The 19786-nt window shown below is 35.2% G+C and overlaps 1 protein-coding gene across 3 annotated transcripts in view; it reads right to left on the bottom strand.

Annotated features, from left to right (window-relative positions):
• AK9 (adenylate kinase 9) overlaps positions 1-19786 on the bottom strand; it is a 177384-nt gene that overhangs the window by 106705 nt on the left and 50893 nt on the right. For all 3 annotated transcript variants that reach the window (XM_038001024.2, XM_073022407.1, XM_038001023.2), the window contains exons 11-15: positions 17397-17536; positions 17136-17316; positions 4833-4977; positions 1801-1896; positions 1599-1712 (exon numbers count right to left, since the gene is read on the bottom strand). In XM_038001024.2, the coding sequence (XP_037856952.2) occupies positions 1599-1712; positions 1801-1896; positions 4833-4977; positions 17136-17316; positions 17397-17536 (676 nt within the window). The remainder of the gene's footprint in view (positions 1-1598; positions 1713-1800; positions 1897-4832; positions 4978-17135; positions 17317-17396; positions 17537-19786) is intronic.

The following is a 19786-nucleotide window of genomic DNA, read 5'->3' on the forward strand; positions in this document are numbered from 1 at the left end:
ATTAAAACTCTAATAGCTTAGAAACTGCAAGAATATTTTCAGTTTTAACATTTACTTGAAAAGTCATGTGAAAACTCCCACTGGAAAGAAGTTCTATAAGTGAAGCTTTTCTAATTTGGAAAACCTGATGCAAATTAATTATCGTGCAGTGCTTGAAAAAAAGGTATGAAATGTTACACAAGTTACAAGTATATTGATTTTATCAGTGAAAAAAAAAGAAAATACTGAGGAAACAATGACATGTATTTTGAATATTACTGGGGAAACATAATTTGGAACAATTTTATGCAAAGCAATTTGACTCTGTCTATAGCTTCATATTTGTTAATTTAGTAATTCCTAGAAATCCCCAGGAATTCTAGAGAAATTGTGCAGTAACTTGTAATGAGGGTTAAAATATTTCCCAATGAAGTAATATAATTAAATGGTAAATTATAAGTAAAAAATGTAAAAACAGTTTACATTATAGCTATTCTGTAATATTATATTACATATAATTATTATATAATGTTATATAATGTAGTGCTATATGCTTTTATGTTCAAATATGAATAGAAAAATTTTATGAGGATAAATAGCACAATTGGGTAAATGATAAAATTTCACAGCTAAAATTGTGGCCTTAAGATGCTCTGATTCTAATACGTTAAAGTAGAGAGCTTTTGACTTTATTTTTTATTTATTTATTTTTTTTTTATTTTTTAATTTATTTATTATTATTAAACTTCAAGTTGTAGGGTACAAGTAGAGAGCTTTTAAAAGAGAATTTATGTTGGATAGGAGTGGTGAGACAGAGCATCCCAACGATTATAAATCATGCTGCTATAAAGACACATGCACACGTATGTTTATTGCAGCACTATTCACAATAGCAAAGACTAGGAACCAATCCAAATGTCCATCAGTGATAGACTGGATTAAGAAAATGTGGCACATATACACCACGGAATACTATGCAACAATAAAAAAAGGATGAGTTCATGTCATTTGTAGGGACACGGACGAAGCTGGAAACCATTATTCTCAGCAAACTATCGCAAGGACAAAAAAACCAAACACTGCATGTTCTCACTCTTAGGTGGGAATTGAACAATGAGAACACTTGGACACAGGAAGTGGAACATTACACACCAGGGCCTGTTGTGGGGTGGGGTCTGGGGGACGGATAGCATTAGGAGATATACCTAATGTAAATGACAAGTTAATGGGTGCAGCACACCAACATGGCACATGTATACATATGTAACAAACCTGCATGTTGTGCACATGTACCCTAGAACTTAAAGTATAATAAAAAAATAAAAATAAAAAAGAATTTATGATATGATAATGATTGTATAACATTGGAAACATTCAAACATTTTTCTTTGGGCTCTAATTGTATCTGACTCTGCATTTATATGTTTTCTTCTTTATTCTAGTAAATTGACTTCTGTTCTATAGTTGTTCAGGTTACATCCACAAGGAAAAATTTAGCTTTTTTCCTCCTGAAGTTTCCAATTTTGGGGGTAATTTTTAGCATAAATATAAACATAATCAAATATGAAACAAATGAAAATGAGATCCACAAACGTGGGATTAGCAATTCACTTTGTTACCATCTTTATCAACTTTAGCAGCTTGATCATGGAGGACATTTTCTGACTTTGTTTTGGCTTCTTCAGTGTCCACTAAAGAGCTGTCTCTGTCCCTTTGGGAGCCTTGAATGTACCCTGCAATGAAAGAGTAATATACTTTATCAGCTAATCTATTTATATTAGGAATGATTTGGTCAATAACATCAGCAATATGTTTCTTTACCTTCTTCATCAATTGACGAGTGTGTTGCCTCCACTGGGAATACTCCAAACTCCATTTTTTCATATTGCCTTTGAAATTCTCTTAAAGTTGTTTCAGCTGAAATATAACAATGGGTGGTGTTAGCAAAAGGTAGTTGGGGATAGGGAGGCAGGTGGAGTGACCAAAAGCCCCTGCTTCAAAGTAAGATACACTTGAGTTTCAGTTCTGATTTACAAGCTGTAAGGGCTGTGTGGCTTTGGTAAACCACTTGATCTTTTTGTCTCAATTTCTAGGCAAAATGAGGATCTTTAAACTGAAAGCATTGCTGTGAGGATTAAATGAGGTAATGAACATAAACACTTAACTTGGAAAATGCTGGCACACAGGAAGGCCGTTCCATGTTGGCTGCCATCCTCTGTATAATCATGTAATTTTTATGTTAAAAAACCTCAATATTCTCCACTGACAAATTTTTCTTAAAAATATACTGAGGCAAAATTCAATAGCAAAAAATTCCAATTTTAAAATTTTAAGTAGAGTCACTCCTATTGTCAGATTTGGAATAATTAGTGAACTTGGAAAAGAAAATAAAAAGGCTTTTAAGTTTGCAGCATATGAGAGATAGCAACTATTGCTATATTCCAATGGGAGAAAGTAATTTGTGGAAAGCTGTAAAATCTATGATTTAATGTTAGAATTTAATGTGAAAGAAACATTACAGATCACTGTTCTTCCTCCAGGAGCCCGGCTAACTTCCCGCCTTGGTCCAGATCTTAGTCAAATGTCCCCTCTTTGGAGATGTCTTCCCTGGGCATCTCAACACTTCAGTATCCCTACTCCAGTCACTGTCTGCCCCATCACCATGTTATATATTTTTTCCATCTGTTCCCTTGCCCTTTTTTTTTTTTTTTTTTTTTAATTGCCTTCTGCCCTCTATTAAAATGTGAGCACCACAAGGACAGGGACTTTATGTGTCTTGTTCTCATCTGTATTGCTGGTGCCTAGAATAATGTCTAACACAAAGTAGGTACTCAAGTATTTGTTGAATGAATTAATAAATTCATTTTGTTCAGCCTTAAGTAGGTTGAATAACAAGCCACTTTAGTAGTCTGAGCCAATATTTCTCCAGCCTCAGTTTGCAAGTTGTCTGAGATATTTTCAATTTTTCAATTTTCAATTTTCATTTTGAAGGTAAAATTTTGATACTAAAAATGTAACTTCACTCTAGATTGTCTAGATAACTGTTTGGATGGCATGCAATTTCAGTGCTGGTCTTTTTGTTGTTTTTTGTAATCTCTTGGGCACCATTATTTTATTTGTTTATAGGTTAACAGGAAAGAAGAGAGGCAGGTTTATTAGGCAAATACTGTGTCCTCATCTAGCAAAAACTCAACCTTGCCATGTAGGGAGAAGTAATTTCCTTGCTATTTAAATAGTTTCGAGCACGGAAAATGTTGAGAAGCTTCCTAATTTATATAAAAAGTTAAAAAAAAAAACTGATAGCAAACTCTGACAAATAGAGAACACCTCTCCCTGCGTCCACTATAAACCAGTCACACCTAAGAATGTAGGGAAAAAGTCCTAAATAAACAAACAAAAGTAAAAAAAACTATGTTATAAGAATAATGAAAATGGGCACAGTGGCTCATGCCTGTAATCATGGCACTTTGGGAGGCCAAGGCTGGAGGATCACTTGAGGCCAGGAGTTAGAGACCAGCCTGGAAATCATACTGAGAGCCCTGTCTCTGACAGAAAAAAAAAATCACCGTGATGAAGTAAGGTTTATTTCAGAAATACAAGAATTGTTTAATGTTGGAAAATACATTAGTATGACTGATCAGTAGGTCAAAGGATTAAAAACTTAATGATTATCTTGAAAGATGCTGGCAATACATTTGATAATTTTCATTCTTTTTTCTTTTTTTTTTTTTTTTGAGACAGGTTCTTTCTCTGTTGCTCATGCTGGAGTGTGGTGATGTGATCATAGCTCACTGCAGCCTCAACCTCCTGGGCTCAAGTGATCCTCCCACCTTAGCCTCTTGAGTAGCTGAGTCTACAGGTATGGACCACCACGCTCAACTAATTTTTTTTTTTTTTGGTAGAAATAATGTCTCCCTTTGTTGCCCAGGCTGATCTTGAACTCTTGGCCTCAAGAGATCTTCCCACTCTGGCTTCGCAGAAGTTGGGATTACAGGTATGAGCCACTGAACTTGACTGCATTTGGCAATTTTCAATATCTATTCCAGATAAAAATACTTAATAACCTGAAGGAGAAATATTGACAAGAACTCCTTTAAAGATGCTCAGTATCACAACCACTATTTGACATTCCAGAATTGCTCATCTACATAATTAGTCAAGAAAGGAAATAAATATAAGTATTGGAAAAAGAGGGGTTTAAACTATACTTCTTTTCAAATTATATGATTAGCTCTCTGGAAAACCCAAGAGAATCAACTGAAAGTCCATCAGAACTAGAAAGCAAGTTTAATAAAGTAGAAAGTTATAAATAAATATATGAAAATCAAATAGCTTTCCAACACACTGTTAATAACTACTTAGAAAATATTATAAAAAGATCCCATTCACTAGTAATAAAATGACAAAATGTCTGGTAATAAGCTTATTAAGAAAACTGTAGACAATACATGAAGAAAGCTACCAAATATTATAGAAAGACAAAAATAGACTAAAAAATGGAGATTTCATGTCTGCATGAGAAGATTTAATAGTAAATATGAGAATTCTTACCAAATTATTATATAATATTAACACAATCCTCCCATTGGGACTTGTTGTAGAACTTGACAAAATTCTACAAGCATCCTAACTGAATCCTTCTGATTCATTTCCTTAGAGGTCTAGAATTGAAATTTTTTTTCTCTGCTTTTGAATTGGTTTATGTATATTCATTCCTTCGACCATTTGTTAAGAGTCTATCATGTGTAAAGTGCCAAGAATGCCAAGATGAGCTAAACAAAGTCCTTGCTTTCAAGTAGCCAGGCTTAATTTTTATCTAAACTTAAAACACACATTTTAAAAAGATGTTTCACCTTGTTTTCTCGCTTGCAGTTCCATGAGAAGCTTTTCTTTCACAACTTTAATTGCTGCTGCAGTGGCCTCAGCTATGGTATTTTCTACTAATGTTTCACGGGCTTTATCAAAACGTGGCTGAACAAGTTGGGCATAGTCGACTACCTGCAAAGAATATTTGAGAAAATCAATATAAGCAGGAGTTATTGTGACTATAAAACACATTGTTCATCTATCTTTCTATATCTACCTGTATTTCTCTCTCTATTCCAAAAATATTAATACTACTTGAGATATATTTGGAGTTATGTTCAGAATTCACCTATTTTTGAGTACTTGCTTTAATAGAAATTCAGCCATATTTTTCATGTAGGATATTTATCTGTATATGTATTTATCATGTAGTATATATATTCAGATTATGTATATATATTTTGACTTAACAGAAGTTAAAACATAGATATATATTTTTTAAATCAATGTTGTATGTATAACTTACATACAATAAAAGGCATACATCTTAAGTACATAGCATGATGAGTTTTAACAAATATATATATATATATATAAAAACCACAATCAAGATATAGAACATTTACTGGGTGTAGTGGCTAACATTTGTAATCCCAGTACTTTGGGAGGTTGAGGCAAAAGAATCCCTTGAGTCAAGGAGTTCGAGACCAGCCCGAACTTTTACATCACTCCCTAAATTCTCTTATGCGACTTTGTTGTCAATCCTTTCCTGCCTCACCCCTTCCCCAGCTTTCATTCGTGGCCCCTGGCAACTACTTTCTGCTTTCTTTTACTATAAATTAGTGTTGCCTTTTCTAGAATTTCATATAAATGGCAGCATACAGTATGTGATCTTTTTCAGGTTATCCCTCCTTAGCAGAATGTTTTGGAGATTTATCAGTGTTATTGTGGGTATGCTTTTTATTGTTGAGTGGATTTCATTGTATGAATGTACTACAGTTTTTTATTCATTTATCTATTGATAGACATTTGGGTTGTGTTCTAGGTTTTTGTTATTATGAATAAAGCTGTGATGAACATTTGTACAGAAGTCTTTTTGTGGTTATATGTTTCCTCTTCTCTTGGGTAAATACCTAGGAGTGAAATTCCTGGGCCATATGGTAAGTGTGTATATAACTGTATAATAAACCATCAAACTGTTTCCAAAATAGTTGAAATATTTTACATCCCTACCAGAAATATATGAAAGTTAGTTTCCTTGCATCCTCACCAATACTTGGTTTTGTGAAGCTTTTAAATTTTCCACTGGGTGTGAAGAAGTATCTCATTGTAGATTAAATTTACAGTTCCCTAATCATGAATACTTTTGAAATTCTTTATACATGCTTATTCACTTTTCTTCTCTTTAAGCATATGTTCAGCTTTTGTCTAAAATTGTGTTAGAATAATTTCTATGTTCTGGATATAAGTTGTCAGGTGGATAATAGATTTAATACAGAATATTGAGGTCTTAAAAATAGGATTCTATGTGTCTTTAATTAATATTTACAGATCTCTATATTCCCATTCTACTTTTCTTTTGGTAGGCTTACACTGCTTTATTCCATGACAATAAATCTTCATCCACATCATCAGTTTTTAGTATGTGCATATTATTGCATCAGATGAATATGTTACAATTTATTTAACTAAAATATCAATACATATATGGTATACTATATATACATAATAGTACATACATATACATATATACCATATACTATATATACTATTCCTACATATACATATACAAACAGATACATATATATTTATATACTTGCTGATAAGAGCATAACCATTAGGCATAGCAATTGGAAATACATATACAAGCCTAAAATCCATGCATATCCTTTGAACTGTCAATTCTGTTTTATGGATTTTTCTTAAAAAACTGTCAAAGATATGTTCATAATTTTGTTCATCATAGCCTAGTTTATAGTAGCAAAAATGTATATACCAAAATATAGATAATATATGTGTATTATATATTATCTATATGTGTGTTATATATTATATATGTGTATGTATATACTATAGTTATATATAGTATACATACCATACTATATACATTGTATGCTATGTATATAATATGTAATATATATTTTATATACTATAGTATACTATAGTATATTATACATTATAATGTATAATATTAATATCAATATAATATGTATTAATATAGTGTTATATTAATATTATATTAATATATATCAGGATAATAATACATTAATAATATATTAATATTAAATTGCATATTATATATTAATATATAATTTATGCATAGTATGCTATATATGTATACATGTGTATTATAGGCATAAAATATATATGTATATAATATAATATGTGCATTATAGACATAATATATACATATATATGATAATATGTATAAAATGTAGACTATATAATACACATATTATAGATTATATTTTGGTATACACATTTTTGATACATAAACTAGGCTATGATGAACACAATTATCTACATATCTTTGATAGTTTCTTTAGAAAAATCCACATAACAGAATTGGCAGTTCAAAGGATATGCATGGAATTTAGGTTTGCATATGTATTTCCAATTGCCATGCCTAATGGTTATACTCTTACTAGCAGTCTATGAGAATGTGCTTCTCCCATCCTAGGTACACATCGAAATTTGGTGTTTTTAGTAATCTTTTAACTCTTACAATGAGATTGATATGACAAGTCTCTGATTTTTGGCATCTCTATCAGGGAGGTAGTATCCTTTTGCTAATGTTTAATGGCATTTGTATCTATTATTCTGTGAATTGCCTGTTTGATTTTTTTTCTATTGGGGTTTTATCTGCATATTGATTCATCTTTTTATATCTTAAAATGATAGTTCCTTTATCTGACACATATTGTGATGTGATGGGTTTAAAATAAGTCCACAAATCTTTTGACACACCTCCCTTTGGAAGGTGGAGCCTAATTCTCCTCTTTAGTGTAACTAGAACTTAGTAGTGACTTGCTTTAAATAAAGTACGATGCAAGTGATAGCGGATGACTTTTAAGACTAAGTGGTGAAAGACATTATAGCTTCCTCCTTAGTTTACTCTCTCTGAGGGTGGTCAGTTGCCAGGTCATGAGGACACATAAGCAGTCCTATGAAGAGATCCACATAGAAAGGAACTGAGGTCTCATTCATGTGACTGAGCCATCTTCCAGCCCCAGCCTAGTGTCAGATGAGTGCAGCCCCAGATAACATCTTACTTGTAGCCTCATGAAAGAACCTAGGACAGAACCATGTAGCTAAGCCACTCCTGAATTCCTGACTGAGAGAGACTATGCAAGATCATCAATGCTTACTGTTTCAAGTTGTTAGGGTAATTTTGTATGCAGTACTAGATGAGAAACACACACATGGCAAATATAAACTCAGTATTTTCCTCTGTATGCTGCCAAAAGTTTTAGTTTCCTTCTAATTTTTTTCCTTTTTCCTTCTAATTTACACTTTAAATAATCTGAAATTACCTGGATATAACTTTTTCTTCCCCAAATGATGAATTAGTTAGGAATCTTAGACACACACACACACACACGCACACACACACACACACACACACATTTCTTCTCCCACATCCCTCCATAAGCCTCCAAGAATTAGATAATACATTTTAAAAAATATATGCATTATTCATGTTATGCTTATAGAACAATTATTCACAATTACATAGAACACGTTCATATTTCTGTTCTCGCAGGTTTTTTTTTTATGGGGGTTGCTTAGTTTTCTATATACCTGTCAATAATGAATTCCCAAACTCTTCTTCACAAGTATAAATTTCTGCTTGAAAATACATCATCTCCCTGGAGCTATCTCTTCTAGAACCTTCTGGACTCCTACCCCAAACTGGATAGGTTATTTTCCAGGCTTCTAGGCCTGCAGAACAACTGACATCATGGGTTCTCCTTCCCCCACCATCTTGGGATTTTCTAACCCTCTTGATGCATGGATGCCCTTTTGCTTCTGGATCCCATGTCGCCATCTTGGTTTAGGCCCCCATTTTGATGCACCACATCCTCTAGTAGCTTCTGACAAAGAATACATTAGAGGTAATTTTTTGCATGTGTGACTGAAAATGCCCTCATTGTATCATTAGACTTCGTTTGCCTGAATATAAAATTCTAGGCTATCAGCCATTCCCCCCCAAAAATGTCTTCTGGCTTCCAGAGTTGTGGGTTGAGAAGTTCCATGTTATTTGAATTCCCAGTCCTTTCCATGGGACCTAGTTTTCGTCTCCAGAGTCTTCTAGGCTCATTTTTACAGAAGCTTCTGGATCTTTGCTCCCACTGTCTTATAATTTCAAAGTTTCAAATTTCACCCCCCTTCGTGTGAGTCTTTCTCCATCCATTTTACTGGGCATTTACTGTGTCATTTCTATCTGGAAGCATGTCCTTCAATCTGGGAAATATTCTGCAGTTATTTCTTTGGTAGTATTCTTTTCTCTGGTAGCTCCTACAAGAATTCCTATATGGATAATGAACACCCTAGACTGACCTTATGGTTTATTTTCTTTTCTATTCTTTTTTCCATTTGTCAATTTATACTAATTTCTAGAGGGTAACTTTAATTTCTATCTTCTAACTCTTCTATTGAATTTTTCATTTGTGTTATATTTTCTTTTTTAATGTTCTTCCATCTTGCATATATTTTAATTCCAAAGGACCCTTTTTGTTTTCTAAATGTTCCCTTTTCTGTTTCTATTATTCTGATCTAGTTTCTAGATTCAATAATTACTCTTATTTTCCAGAACATATTAATAATTGGAAGCTTCATTTGCATATTGTTTCTTTAGTGCTTGGGTGATCTGGCTTGGCAATTGTAATATGAAACTCTTAGTCATCAGAAGGCCAGAAAGTGACTTTTATCCGAAATGTCTTTGTGTTAACTCATTTTTCAAGGACATTTTTCACTTGCTATATACTTCTAGGATGGCTTTTCTTCTTGTAGTTGTTGAAAGCTCTTGTTTCATTGTTTTGTGATTGCCATTGCTTCTGATGAAAAGTTGGCCGTCATTTGTACCAATGTTTTCTTCTATTTAATGTATCTGTTTTTCTGTGGCTGCTTTAGGGGAGGGATCTCCCACCCTCAGGCCATGAACCTGTAGGAACTGAGCGGCACTGCAGGAGGTGAGCAGTCTGACGAGCATCACTGCCTGAGCTCTGCTTCTTGTCAGAGCAGTGGCAGTGTTAGATTCTCATAGGAGCACAAACCCTACTGTGAACTGCACATGCAAGGGATCTGGTTTGCGTGCTCCTTATGAGAATTTAATGCCTGAGGATCTGAAGTGGAACAGTTTCATCCTGAACCCATCCTCCACCCCCACAACCCAGTCTGTGGAAAAACTGTCTTCCATAAAACCAGTCCATGGTGCCAAAAAGGTTGGGGACTGCTGCTTTTGGGGTTTTCACCATTAAATATGATGTATGTAGGTGTGATTTTCCTTGTATTTATCCTGTTTGGGGCTTGCTGAGCTTCTTGGACCTATAAGTCAATCTATAATTTTTTGGTTTCTGTTTGGTTTCTTAATTTAAGTAAAGTTGACAATGATATCTTCAAGTATTTTTTTTTCTGTCCTATTTCCATTATCATCTTCTTCTGGGACTCCACTGACTCACATTAGACAATTTGATTTGTCCCACAGGTCCCTGAAGCTCTGTTCATTTTTTTCAATATTTTTTTCTCCCTCTGTTCTTCAGACTGGAAATGTTTTATTGATCTGTGTTCAAGTTCTTCCACAAATTCCAAACTGCAGTCAAACTAATTCAGTAAAACGTTCAGTTTGGTTTTTATATTTTTAATGCAGGATTTCCATTTGGTTCTGTTTTAAGCAGTTTTTTCATTTATCTTAAGAGATTCTCTATTCTCTTATAAAGACCTTAAGCATATTTATAACAGTCATTTTAAAGATTTTATCTGCTAAATCCATCATCTGGTTCATTTCAGGGCCAGTTTCTATTGTCTCCTTTTTTCTTGATATGGGTAACGTTTTCCTGTTTCTTTGCATGTCTTGTAATGTATGTTGGACATTGTGGATGATACGTTATTAGGGACTTTGAATTCTGTTATCTTCCTCTGAAGACTGTCAATGTTGACTTTTGTTCTATCACGCAGTTCAGTTACAGTCATGTGTTGCTTAACAATGGGGATACATTCTGAGAAATGTGTCATAAGGTGATTTTGTTGTGCAAACAGCATAGAGTGTACTTACACAAACTTAAGAGGGTACAGCTTACTAAACACCTAGGCTATGTGGTGTAGCCTATTGCTCCTAGGCTACAAACCTGTACAGTATGTTGCTGTACTGAATTTTGCAAGCAACCATAACACAACATTAAGAATTTATATGTCTAAACATATCTAAATATAGAAAAGGTACTGTACAAATATGGCATAAACATTTTTTAAATGCTACACCTGTATAGGGAACTGACCATGAATGAAATTTGCAAGACTAGAAGTTGATCTGGGTGAGACAGTGGGTGGTGAGTGAATAGGAAAGTCTAGGACATTATTGTATACTACTATAGACTCTATAAACAATGTATACTTAGGCTACACTAAATTTATTTAAAATTTTTTTCTTTGTTCAACAATAAATTAACCTTGTCTTATTATAGCTTTTTTTACTTTATAAACTTACAAAATTTTTAAACTTTTTGACTCTTTTAACAATTCTTAGCTTACAACACAAACTCATTGTACAGATGTACCAAATAGGTTCTTTGTATCTTTATAAGCTTTTTTCTATTTTTCGATTTTTAAGCTTTTTTTGTTAAAACCCAAGACACAAACACACACAGTAGCCTAGCCCTACACAGGGTCAGGATTATCAATATCACTGTCTTCCTCCTCTACATCTTGTCCCACTGGAAGGTCTTCAGGGACAATAACATGCATGGAGCTGTCACCTCCTATGACAACAATGCCTTCTGGAATATCTCCTGAAGGACCTGCCTGAAGCTGTTTTACAGTTAATGTTTTCTATAAGTAGAAGGAGTACATTCTAAAATAATGATTAAAAGTATAGTATAGTAAATACTAAACCATTAACATCATTATTATTGTCATCAAGTATTACATAACTGTACATAATTGTACGTGCTATGCTTTTATACATCTGGCAGCACAGTAGGTTTGTTTATAGCAGCATCACAAACACATGAGTAACTTGTGCTATGATGTTACAATGGCTATGACTTCACTAGGCGATGAGAAATTTTCAGCTCCATTATAATCTTGTGGGACCACTGTTGTATATGCAGCACATGACTGTATTGGTTTACCACATTGAACTTCTGTTTTTTGTTTTTTTGAGACAGAGTCTCTCCTTGCCGTCTAGGCTGGAGTGCAGTAGTGTAATCTATGGTCACTGCAACCTCCACCTCCTGGGTTCGAACAATTCTCCTGCCTCAGTCTCCCGAATAACTGGGATTATAAATGTGCACCACCACACCTGGCTAATTTTCGTATTTGTAGAGACAGAGTTTTACCATGTTGGCCAAACTGGTCTCAAACTCTTGGCTTCAAGTGAACCGCCCTCTTCAGCCTCCCAAAGTGCTGGGATTACAGGTCACTGCAACTGGCCTGAACTTCTATTTTATGCTTTATTAAATCCAATATTTGGAAAGCCCCCAAGTATTTCCCAATTTGATAGGATTCAATCTCCAAATTCAGTCCCCCAGATTTCATTGAGGAGTGGTTTTAGGCTTGGTAACGGAGGGTGTAGGGTAGGTCTTAATCTAGGTTGTAGTCCTTATTCCCAAGAGATGGCCTTTACAGTGTGTCAGCTCAGTGTTCTGGTAACAAGAACTCTCCTTTGCAGCTAGGCCAGATGTCTCAAGTCCCTGCACTCTTCAACCTCCAGTATCTGTTCTGTTCACAACCTGTAGGAGCCATCCTTTGATAAGCTTTGTGAAGTCTCCTTTGAGAAGCTCTTAGCCACGCACACTTGGGCCTCGCTCCCACCCTACTCACAAGCAGCTCCCTTCTCCCTGCCGCTCTGCTTCACAGTGCAGGCTGCTTCAGAACTGAGCTCAGCCTCCTCAGCTCCATAGAAGCACCATGCTCTGCTTGTCCTGTCAGGAAACTGCCCCCATCCACACAGATAATTGAGGTGACCAAGTAGCTCACCTCATGAATTTCTCTTCCCTCAGGGATCACACATTAGGAGGGCTAGTTCCCCTGTCATGGCTGTAATTTAAAGATTCTTAAAAAGATGGTAGCCATGTACAGTTCCATCAGCAGTTTTTAAAACTTCCCATTTATACATGTTCTCATTAGAACAAAGGTTGTCATTCTTTTGACATGGGTGAAAATTTTCATCTTACTATTATTTTATGTCACTTATCTTCTGATGAGGTTAGGCATCTTTCATAAGTTTTTTCCACTGACAACTCATCTTCTGTGGTTTTCTCTAGCTATCTGTTGCCTATTTTCCTAGGGTTGCCTATCTTTATCCTTTTGATCTATAGGTGGTCTTAAGTATACAGTGCCAGAAACATGTTTTTAGTTATACTTGTTTTGAAGATCTCCCAGGCTACTGGGTTTCATTTAAAAAACAGAGGCCTTGTATCAGAGAGAAATGTTTTATGCTCTGATGAAATATAATTATCAATCTTAAAAAATTATTTTGGGGTATTGTCTAATTGCTGCATAACAAAGTACCTAAAAACTTAGGGACTTAAAACAAACAAAAAATATTATTTCAGTTTCTGAGGGTCAGAAATAATAATTTTTCATGATTTTATTTTATTGTATTTTATTTTACTTTTTTAGAGAAGAGGTCTCAACATTTTGCCCAGGCTGGCCTCAAACTCCTAGACTCAAGGGATCCTCCTGCCTCAGCCTCCCAAAGTGCTGGGGTTACAGGCATGAGCCACCATGCCAGCTGATTTTTCATTATTTTAAATGGGAAATTTATAATTCATTATACCTTGACTCAAATTCTATAATGTAACTAAAACATAAGCAAAGGTCTATTACAAGTAACAGGCAATCATGTTGTTTGGATGCAAAATGGTTAAAACATCATTATGTGATCACCAAACAATTAATATGATTGGTGATACACATTTGTTTTCCATGCAGTAAAATGGTCTTTCTTAGGGCCAGCAACAGTTGAGACTCCATTACTGACACATGAGGGAGTTTTCTAAACACTCACACTTGATTTTGACATTCTACCACTTGTATTTGAAATGTATCACCTCATCTTTCCTGACTATTATAAATTTAAAATGTAGAATTTTCTTTTGGAAATGTAAATATAAACAGTATTTGAAAAATGTTGTATTGGAAGATATGTGTGGTCTATGTTGTTTGCACATTAAAAACCAGGTGATGCTTCACAGGAAAACATTATATGGGAATACATTTTAAGGGTATGTTTGAATTATAAGACCCTTGTACTACCTAAGAAGTATAAAAGTACCAATTTATATTGGAAGTAATATGTCAGGCATTATTTCTTGGGTGACTCTTTAAAGAAAACAATATATAACATGCAAGATAATAGAGAAAAGTTTTAATTAGTTAAAAATGATATTACCTAGGATAGCATCAAAACCCATCAAATACCCAGAGCTCTGTGCAAATTTCTACACAGGAAACTCTAAATTATTACTAACATAAATTAAACAGGGCTAAATAACTGGTAAAATGTATCATATTTATGGACTAGAAGAGTCAATATTGTAAAGATGTCCATTCCTCCAACTGATCTATAAATGTGATGCTATCCCAGTTAAAATCCCAAAAGATTTTTCTACATAAAATTGCAAAGGGCTAAGAATAGCCAATGCACTCCTGAAAGAGAACAATAAGATAGAAGACCTTGCTTTATTTAACATCAAGACTTATTGTGAAGTTAAAATAATTAAGTCAATGTAGTATTGGCAGAATACTAATAGAATGATGAAATAGATCAGTGAGGCTCGGTATGGTGGTTCATACTTTTAATCCTAGTACTTTGGGAGGCCGAGGTGGGAGGACCATTTGAGGCAAGGAGCTCCTGAGATCAGCCAGGACAACATAGCAAGGGCCCATCTCTACAAAAAAATATGAAAATTAGCCAGGCATGGTGGTGTGCATCTGTCATTCCAGCTATTCAGGAGGCTGCGGTGGGAAGATTGTTTGAGCCCAGAAGTTAGAGGATGCAGTGAACTATGATGGTATCACTGCACTTCAGCTTGGGCAATAGAGCAAGATCTTGTCTTAAAAAGAAAAGAAAAGGAAAAAAGAAATAGATCACTGAGCCCCAAAAGAGACACACATATGTATAAAGACATGATATAGGACAAAGGGGGCAAACAGTTGATAACGGATGATCTTCTCTTCAATGATCCTGAAACAACTGAATATCTATATGGGAAAAAGTAAAACTTATGCAGTCCTTCACATTATAAGAAAGTCAAGTCTAGGTGGATTATATATCTAAATGTGAAAGTCAAAACAATAAAGCTTTTAGAAGTTAATATAGGACAATATCCTCATGATGTTTAGGTGCAAACATTTTCTTAAGTGTAACATAAAAAGCACTAATGATAACAGACAAGGCTGATAAATCATTCCTCATTGAAATAAAGAACTTCTGTTTATTAAAAGATGCCATTAGAAAAGTGAAATGGCAAGCCACAGAGAGACAAAGAATAGTCATAATGAATATAATCAACAGAGAACTTGTATATAGATAATATTAGGAACTCTTACTAATAATATACAAAAACACAACTAAAAATGGGCAAGACAGTTGAGAAAACACTTCAAAAAGAGAATATCTAAATGGCCAGTAAACATATGAAAGAGGTTCAACCACATTAGCCATTAGGGAAATGCAAATTAAAACCACAGTGAGATACCACTATACACTCACTAAAATGGCTAGAATTAGAAAGACTGACCATAATAAGAGTTGACAGGAATGTGGAATAATGGAACTCTTATACACTGCTGATAGTATTGTGAACTAATGGAACTACTTTGGAAAACAATTTGGCATTATCTACACAAGTTGAACATATGTCCATGTGTGCACCAAGAGACACATACAAGAATGTTTATAGTAGTGTTATTTACTCCAATCTGGAATCAATCCAAGTTTTATTAGTGCTCAAATGTGGATAAATACATTATGGTATAAGTCAATCAACAGAATACAATAAAACAATAAAAATGAATAAACTGCAGCTACATTCAATAGTGTGGACAAATATCATGATTATAATGTTAAGTGAAAGAAGCCAGGCACAAAGAAGATAAGTTGTTTTAAGTCTATAAAGTTCAAAAAAACATGCAAAACTAGCCTATGGTATTTGGACGTATGCTTGCATGGCAAAACTGTAAAAGAAGTGTGGAAGTGAATGCCATAAAATTCTGGGCAGTGGTCACCTTAGTGTGGAGAGTGAGGAGACTGGTATTGAGAAGAAACATGAGAGGTCTTCTGGGTGCTGGCAACATTCCAGATTTGACCTGGGTGGTGGTTACATGGGGGTTCATTTTGCGATAACTCAGTGGGCTTCACTTTTCTGTTTGTCATGTTTCACAATGAAAAAGTTAAAAGCAAATAGAAAATAATACTCCTGTGCTTAAAAGAATGCAGCAGCACTCTGAACAACTTCTAACACTTTCCCGTGGCCTGAATTGCTCCGTCTTTAGCCATGATCTTGTGCCATTCCTTCTTGCATAGGCAATCCTCAAGTCACACTGCCCCTTCTAGAATTCATCCACATTCCAATCCTTCATCAAATTTTTTGGCTCCGCCTTCAAATTATATCCCAAATATGCTTGTTTCTTACCACTTTTACTGCTATTACTCTTGTCTAAGCTAAATATAATTTCATTTACTGAGAGTGGAGAACAAGATTACTGAGGGAGAAGGTGTCAAAGTGTTGGGAGGATCATCTTTGTAATAGTGAAATCACCATGAATTAGGACAGGAATGAGTATATAGGGAGAGTGAGAGTGAGCCAGGAGTAGTGAAACCCAGGGGACCGAAGGTGAGTAGAACCAAGAAAGCTAATAGGTGGCAGAGTCTGAATGACATGATATTCACATCGGGGGGCTTTTGGGAAGCAGGGAGGGACTCTGGTCCAGAAGCAGCAATAAACAACAAAAAGAATGCCTTCCCTATTCCAAGTCCAGTGGAATAACTATTCAATTGAAACATGAAATTTTAAAAACTGAGTACAAATAAAATCCTACAAATTATAATCAAGTATAGATAGATACACGACAAATAGATAGATAGATAGATAGATAGATAGATAGATAGATAGATAGATATTTACCTTTGCTTTGTAATTTTCTGCAAGCATATTGCAAAGTGTTGTTTTCCCTGAATATTGAGGTCCAAATATGAATACTTTACATGGTGGTGCTGGCATAGGTGGAAGCAGATAGGGACGTGGATTCAATACAAATGGTTTTAATGCTTCTTCTGATGAAAGACAGTAGATTTTACCTAGAAAACTTAAAATATGCCATATTGGTAAGCAACTGAAAAGATGTATGAGGAAGTTTTAAAATTAGGTTCTGAAAATCTTACTTACCTCACAGAATAATCCGGTAATCCTGAATAAATGTTACCATCTTTTAAATTCACAGGACATGTACGTCCCCATTTACTTCTCTGCCATCTGTATCTTGCTGCAATAAGTTTATAAGATGCAAGAGTACGAAATAGCTCATCCTGTGAATTGCAAATACTACATTAAAAATATGGACATAAATTTTGCTGAAATTAGGAGTATTAAATATTTCATTTATTATTTTATAGTGCTTTACTATTTAATAAATAATTTGAAAAGGAAATTTTGGCTTTTTCTTAATTGCAACATTCTGCACTTGTCCTTGATTTAATAGGACTAGTTTACATTTATGTTAAAATATCTTTAAATTCTACTGAGCAATTTCTGTCATATGGTAAAACAAGCATAAGGTAGAGAGTGCATTTTCTATCATCTTCCTTAGAAAACAGATTCTGAAAAATTCTTATTAAAATTTTTTGAAAATGTACCAGCTTCTTAGCTAATTTGCCTTGGCTTTTACGTATGCCTAAGATGTTATGTACAGATTGTTTTTGCATTTACTTAGCTATAAGTGGTTCTTTAATTCTTAAAATGTAAAGTCTCCTTCATTAGCAATCCTTTCTGTTGGTGACCTCCAGATAAGTTAAGAAATACTTTTCTACAGACTGCAAAATTCTGTAGAAAACTGCTAACTCTCAGTTGGGAACATGCTTATTTTATTTTATATTTATGCTTATTTTACCATATGATAGAAAGGTTGCTTGAAAGGTTCATCTGCCCTTGTGGTTCCTTAGCAGGGGATGAGAAAACTGGTGAGAGATGGCATGGTGAGTATTACGGTTTGAATGTCCCCTCCGAGACTCAGGTTGAAACTTAATTGCCATTGTGATGGTATTAAGAGGTAGGGCTGTTAAGAGGTGATTAGGTCATGAGTGCTCTGCCCTCATGAATAGATTAATGTCCTTATCTCAAGAGTGGGTAAGTTATTTTGAGGGTGGACTTATTATCAAGGCAAGTTCAGCCCCCTCTTGCCCTGGCTTTTGCACTCTTTTGTTCTTCCACCTTCCACAATGGGAAACCCAGCACAAAGGCCCTCACCAGATGCTGGTGCCATGCACTTGGACTTCCCAGGCTTCAAATAAACTTATTTCTGTGAACCAAATAAACTTATTTTCTTTATAAATTACCTAGTCTGTGGTATTCTGCTATAGCAAAAGAAAACGAAGAGAGTGGGCAATGGCCAGGGGAAATCTGCTCCCCCAACCCTCAGATGTGGGTCACACATGTATATGCTGGCTTCAGAGCTGACTATGCAATGCAAATGAGATTGTGAGCTATGATTTTCCCTGGACCACTGCAGCATCAGAGAACAAAGAGGCATGTGCACTGCAGGGATGCTGCATGAATGTCCCCAAGTGAGAGCTGGAAGTGATAGTAAATGTTAAGGAAACTGTCAGTGCTCAGGAGAGTTGCATAAGACCAAGAACCTCATCTATGGAGCACATTAAGCTACAGGCCTTCTCCACAGAGTTCCTGGACAATGAGCTAGGGACTGAAACCATGGCCAGTTAGGTCAGGAGGCAGTCACTCTTTCCTTATCATCCATATTTCCCGCCCATACATGAAAAAAGTATTTGAATAGACCGTAAGTATTCTCTAAAAGGTTAAGTATTTGAATAGCAGACCATGTACCTCTCTCAACTTCATGCCTGTGAGACCACATGTTCAGCAGTTGCTGAGGGGAGAGGAGAAGATGAGCTTTTGAATGAATTTGATATTACAGGCTTCAAAATGGTGAGGACTGGCTTCTGGTTAAACAAAGCAGACTGAAAACATGAATTTATGTTTGCTGGTTTCCTAAAACCTCACTAAAACGACAGTAGAAGAATAAAAAAAAGAAATAAAACTCATGAGGACACAGAGAATGGGAGAAGAGACTACAGATGCTGATCAGGGCTGGCTACAGCTACACAATTTTTTAAGTTAGAAAGCAGATGGATGAGTGGTAACTGACTTATATCAGAGAAAGGTGAAAGCCAAATATCTGTGGAGCAAAGATAGGTATGGGAGGGGTAGGAACAACAAGGAGCCAGTGGATTCACTTTGCAAAACCCTGGAAAGTCATGGGACCTTGTGATACCACGTACCTCTGAAGGGGAATAAATGGAGAGCAGAAACAGTATAACTGATTGGAAGTCTTTGAAATAAGGTGCTAGTGCCAGAGCCATTCCCACTTTACTTGGTCCCCTCCCACCACCTCTCTCCCAGTGAGAAGACCAGAAGCATACTTTCTGGAGCGACTTAACCAGAGGAGCATGTGAGGGACCCCAGATACAGCCAAGGTAGTGGAGCAGGAGCAGAAGAAAGCTGGCCACTATAACTACTACCCTCAAGCTCTACTTCTACCCATC

This window comes from Chlorocebus sabaeus, chromosome 13 (assembly GCF_047675955.1).
Source record: "Chlorocebus sabaeus isolate Y175 chromosome 13, mChlSab1.0.hap1, whole genome shotgun sequence".
Lineage (NCBI taxonomy): Eukaryota > Metazoa > Chordata > Mammalia > Primates > Cercopithecidae > Chlorocebus > Chlorocebus sabaeus.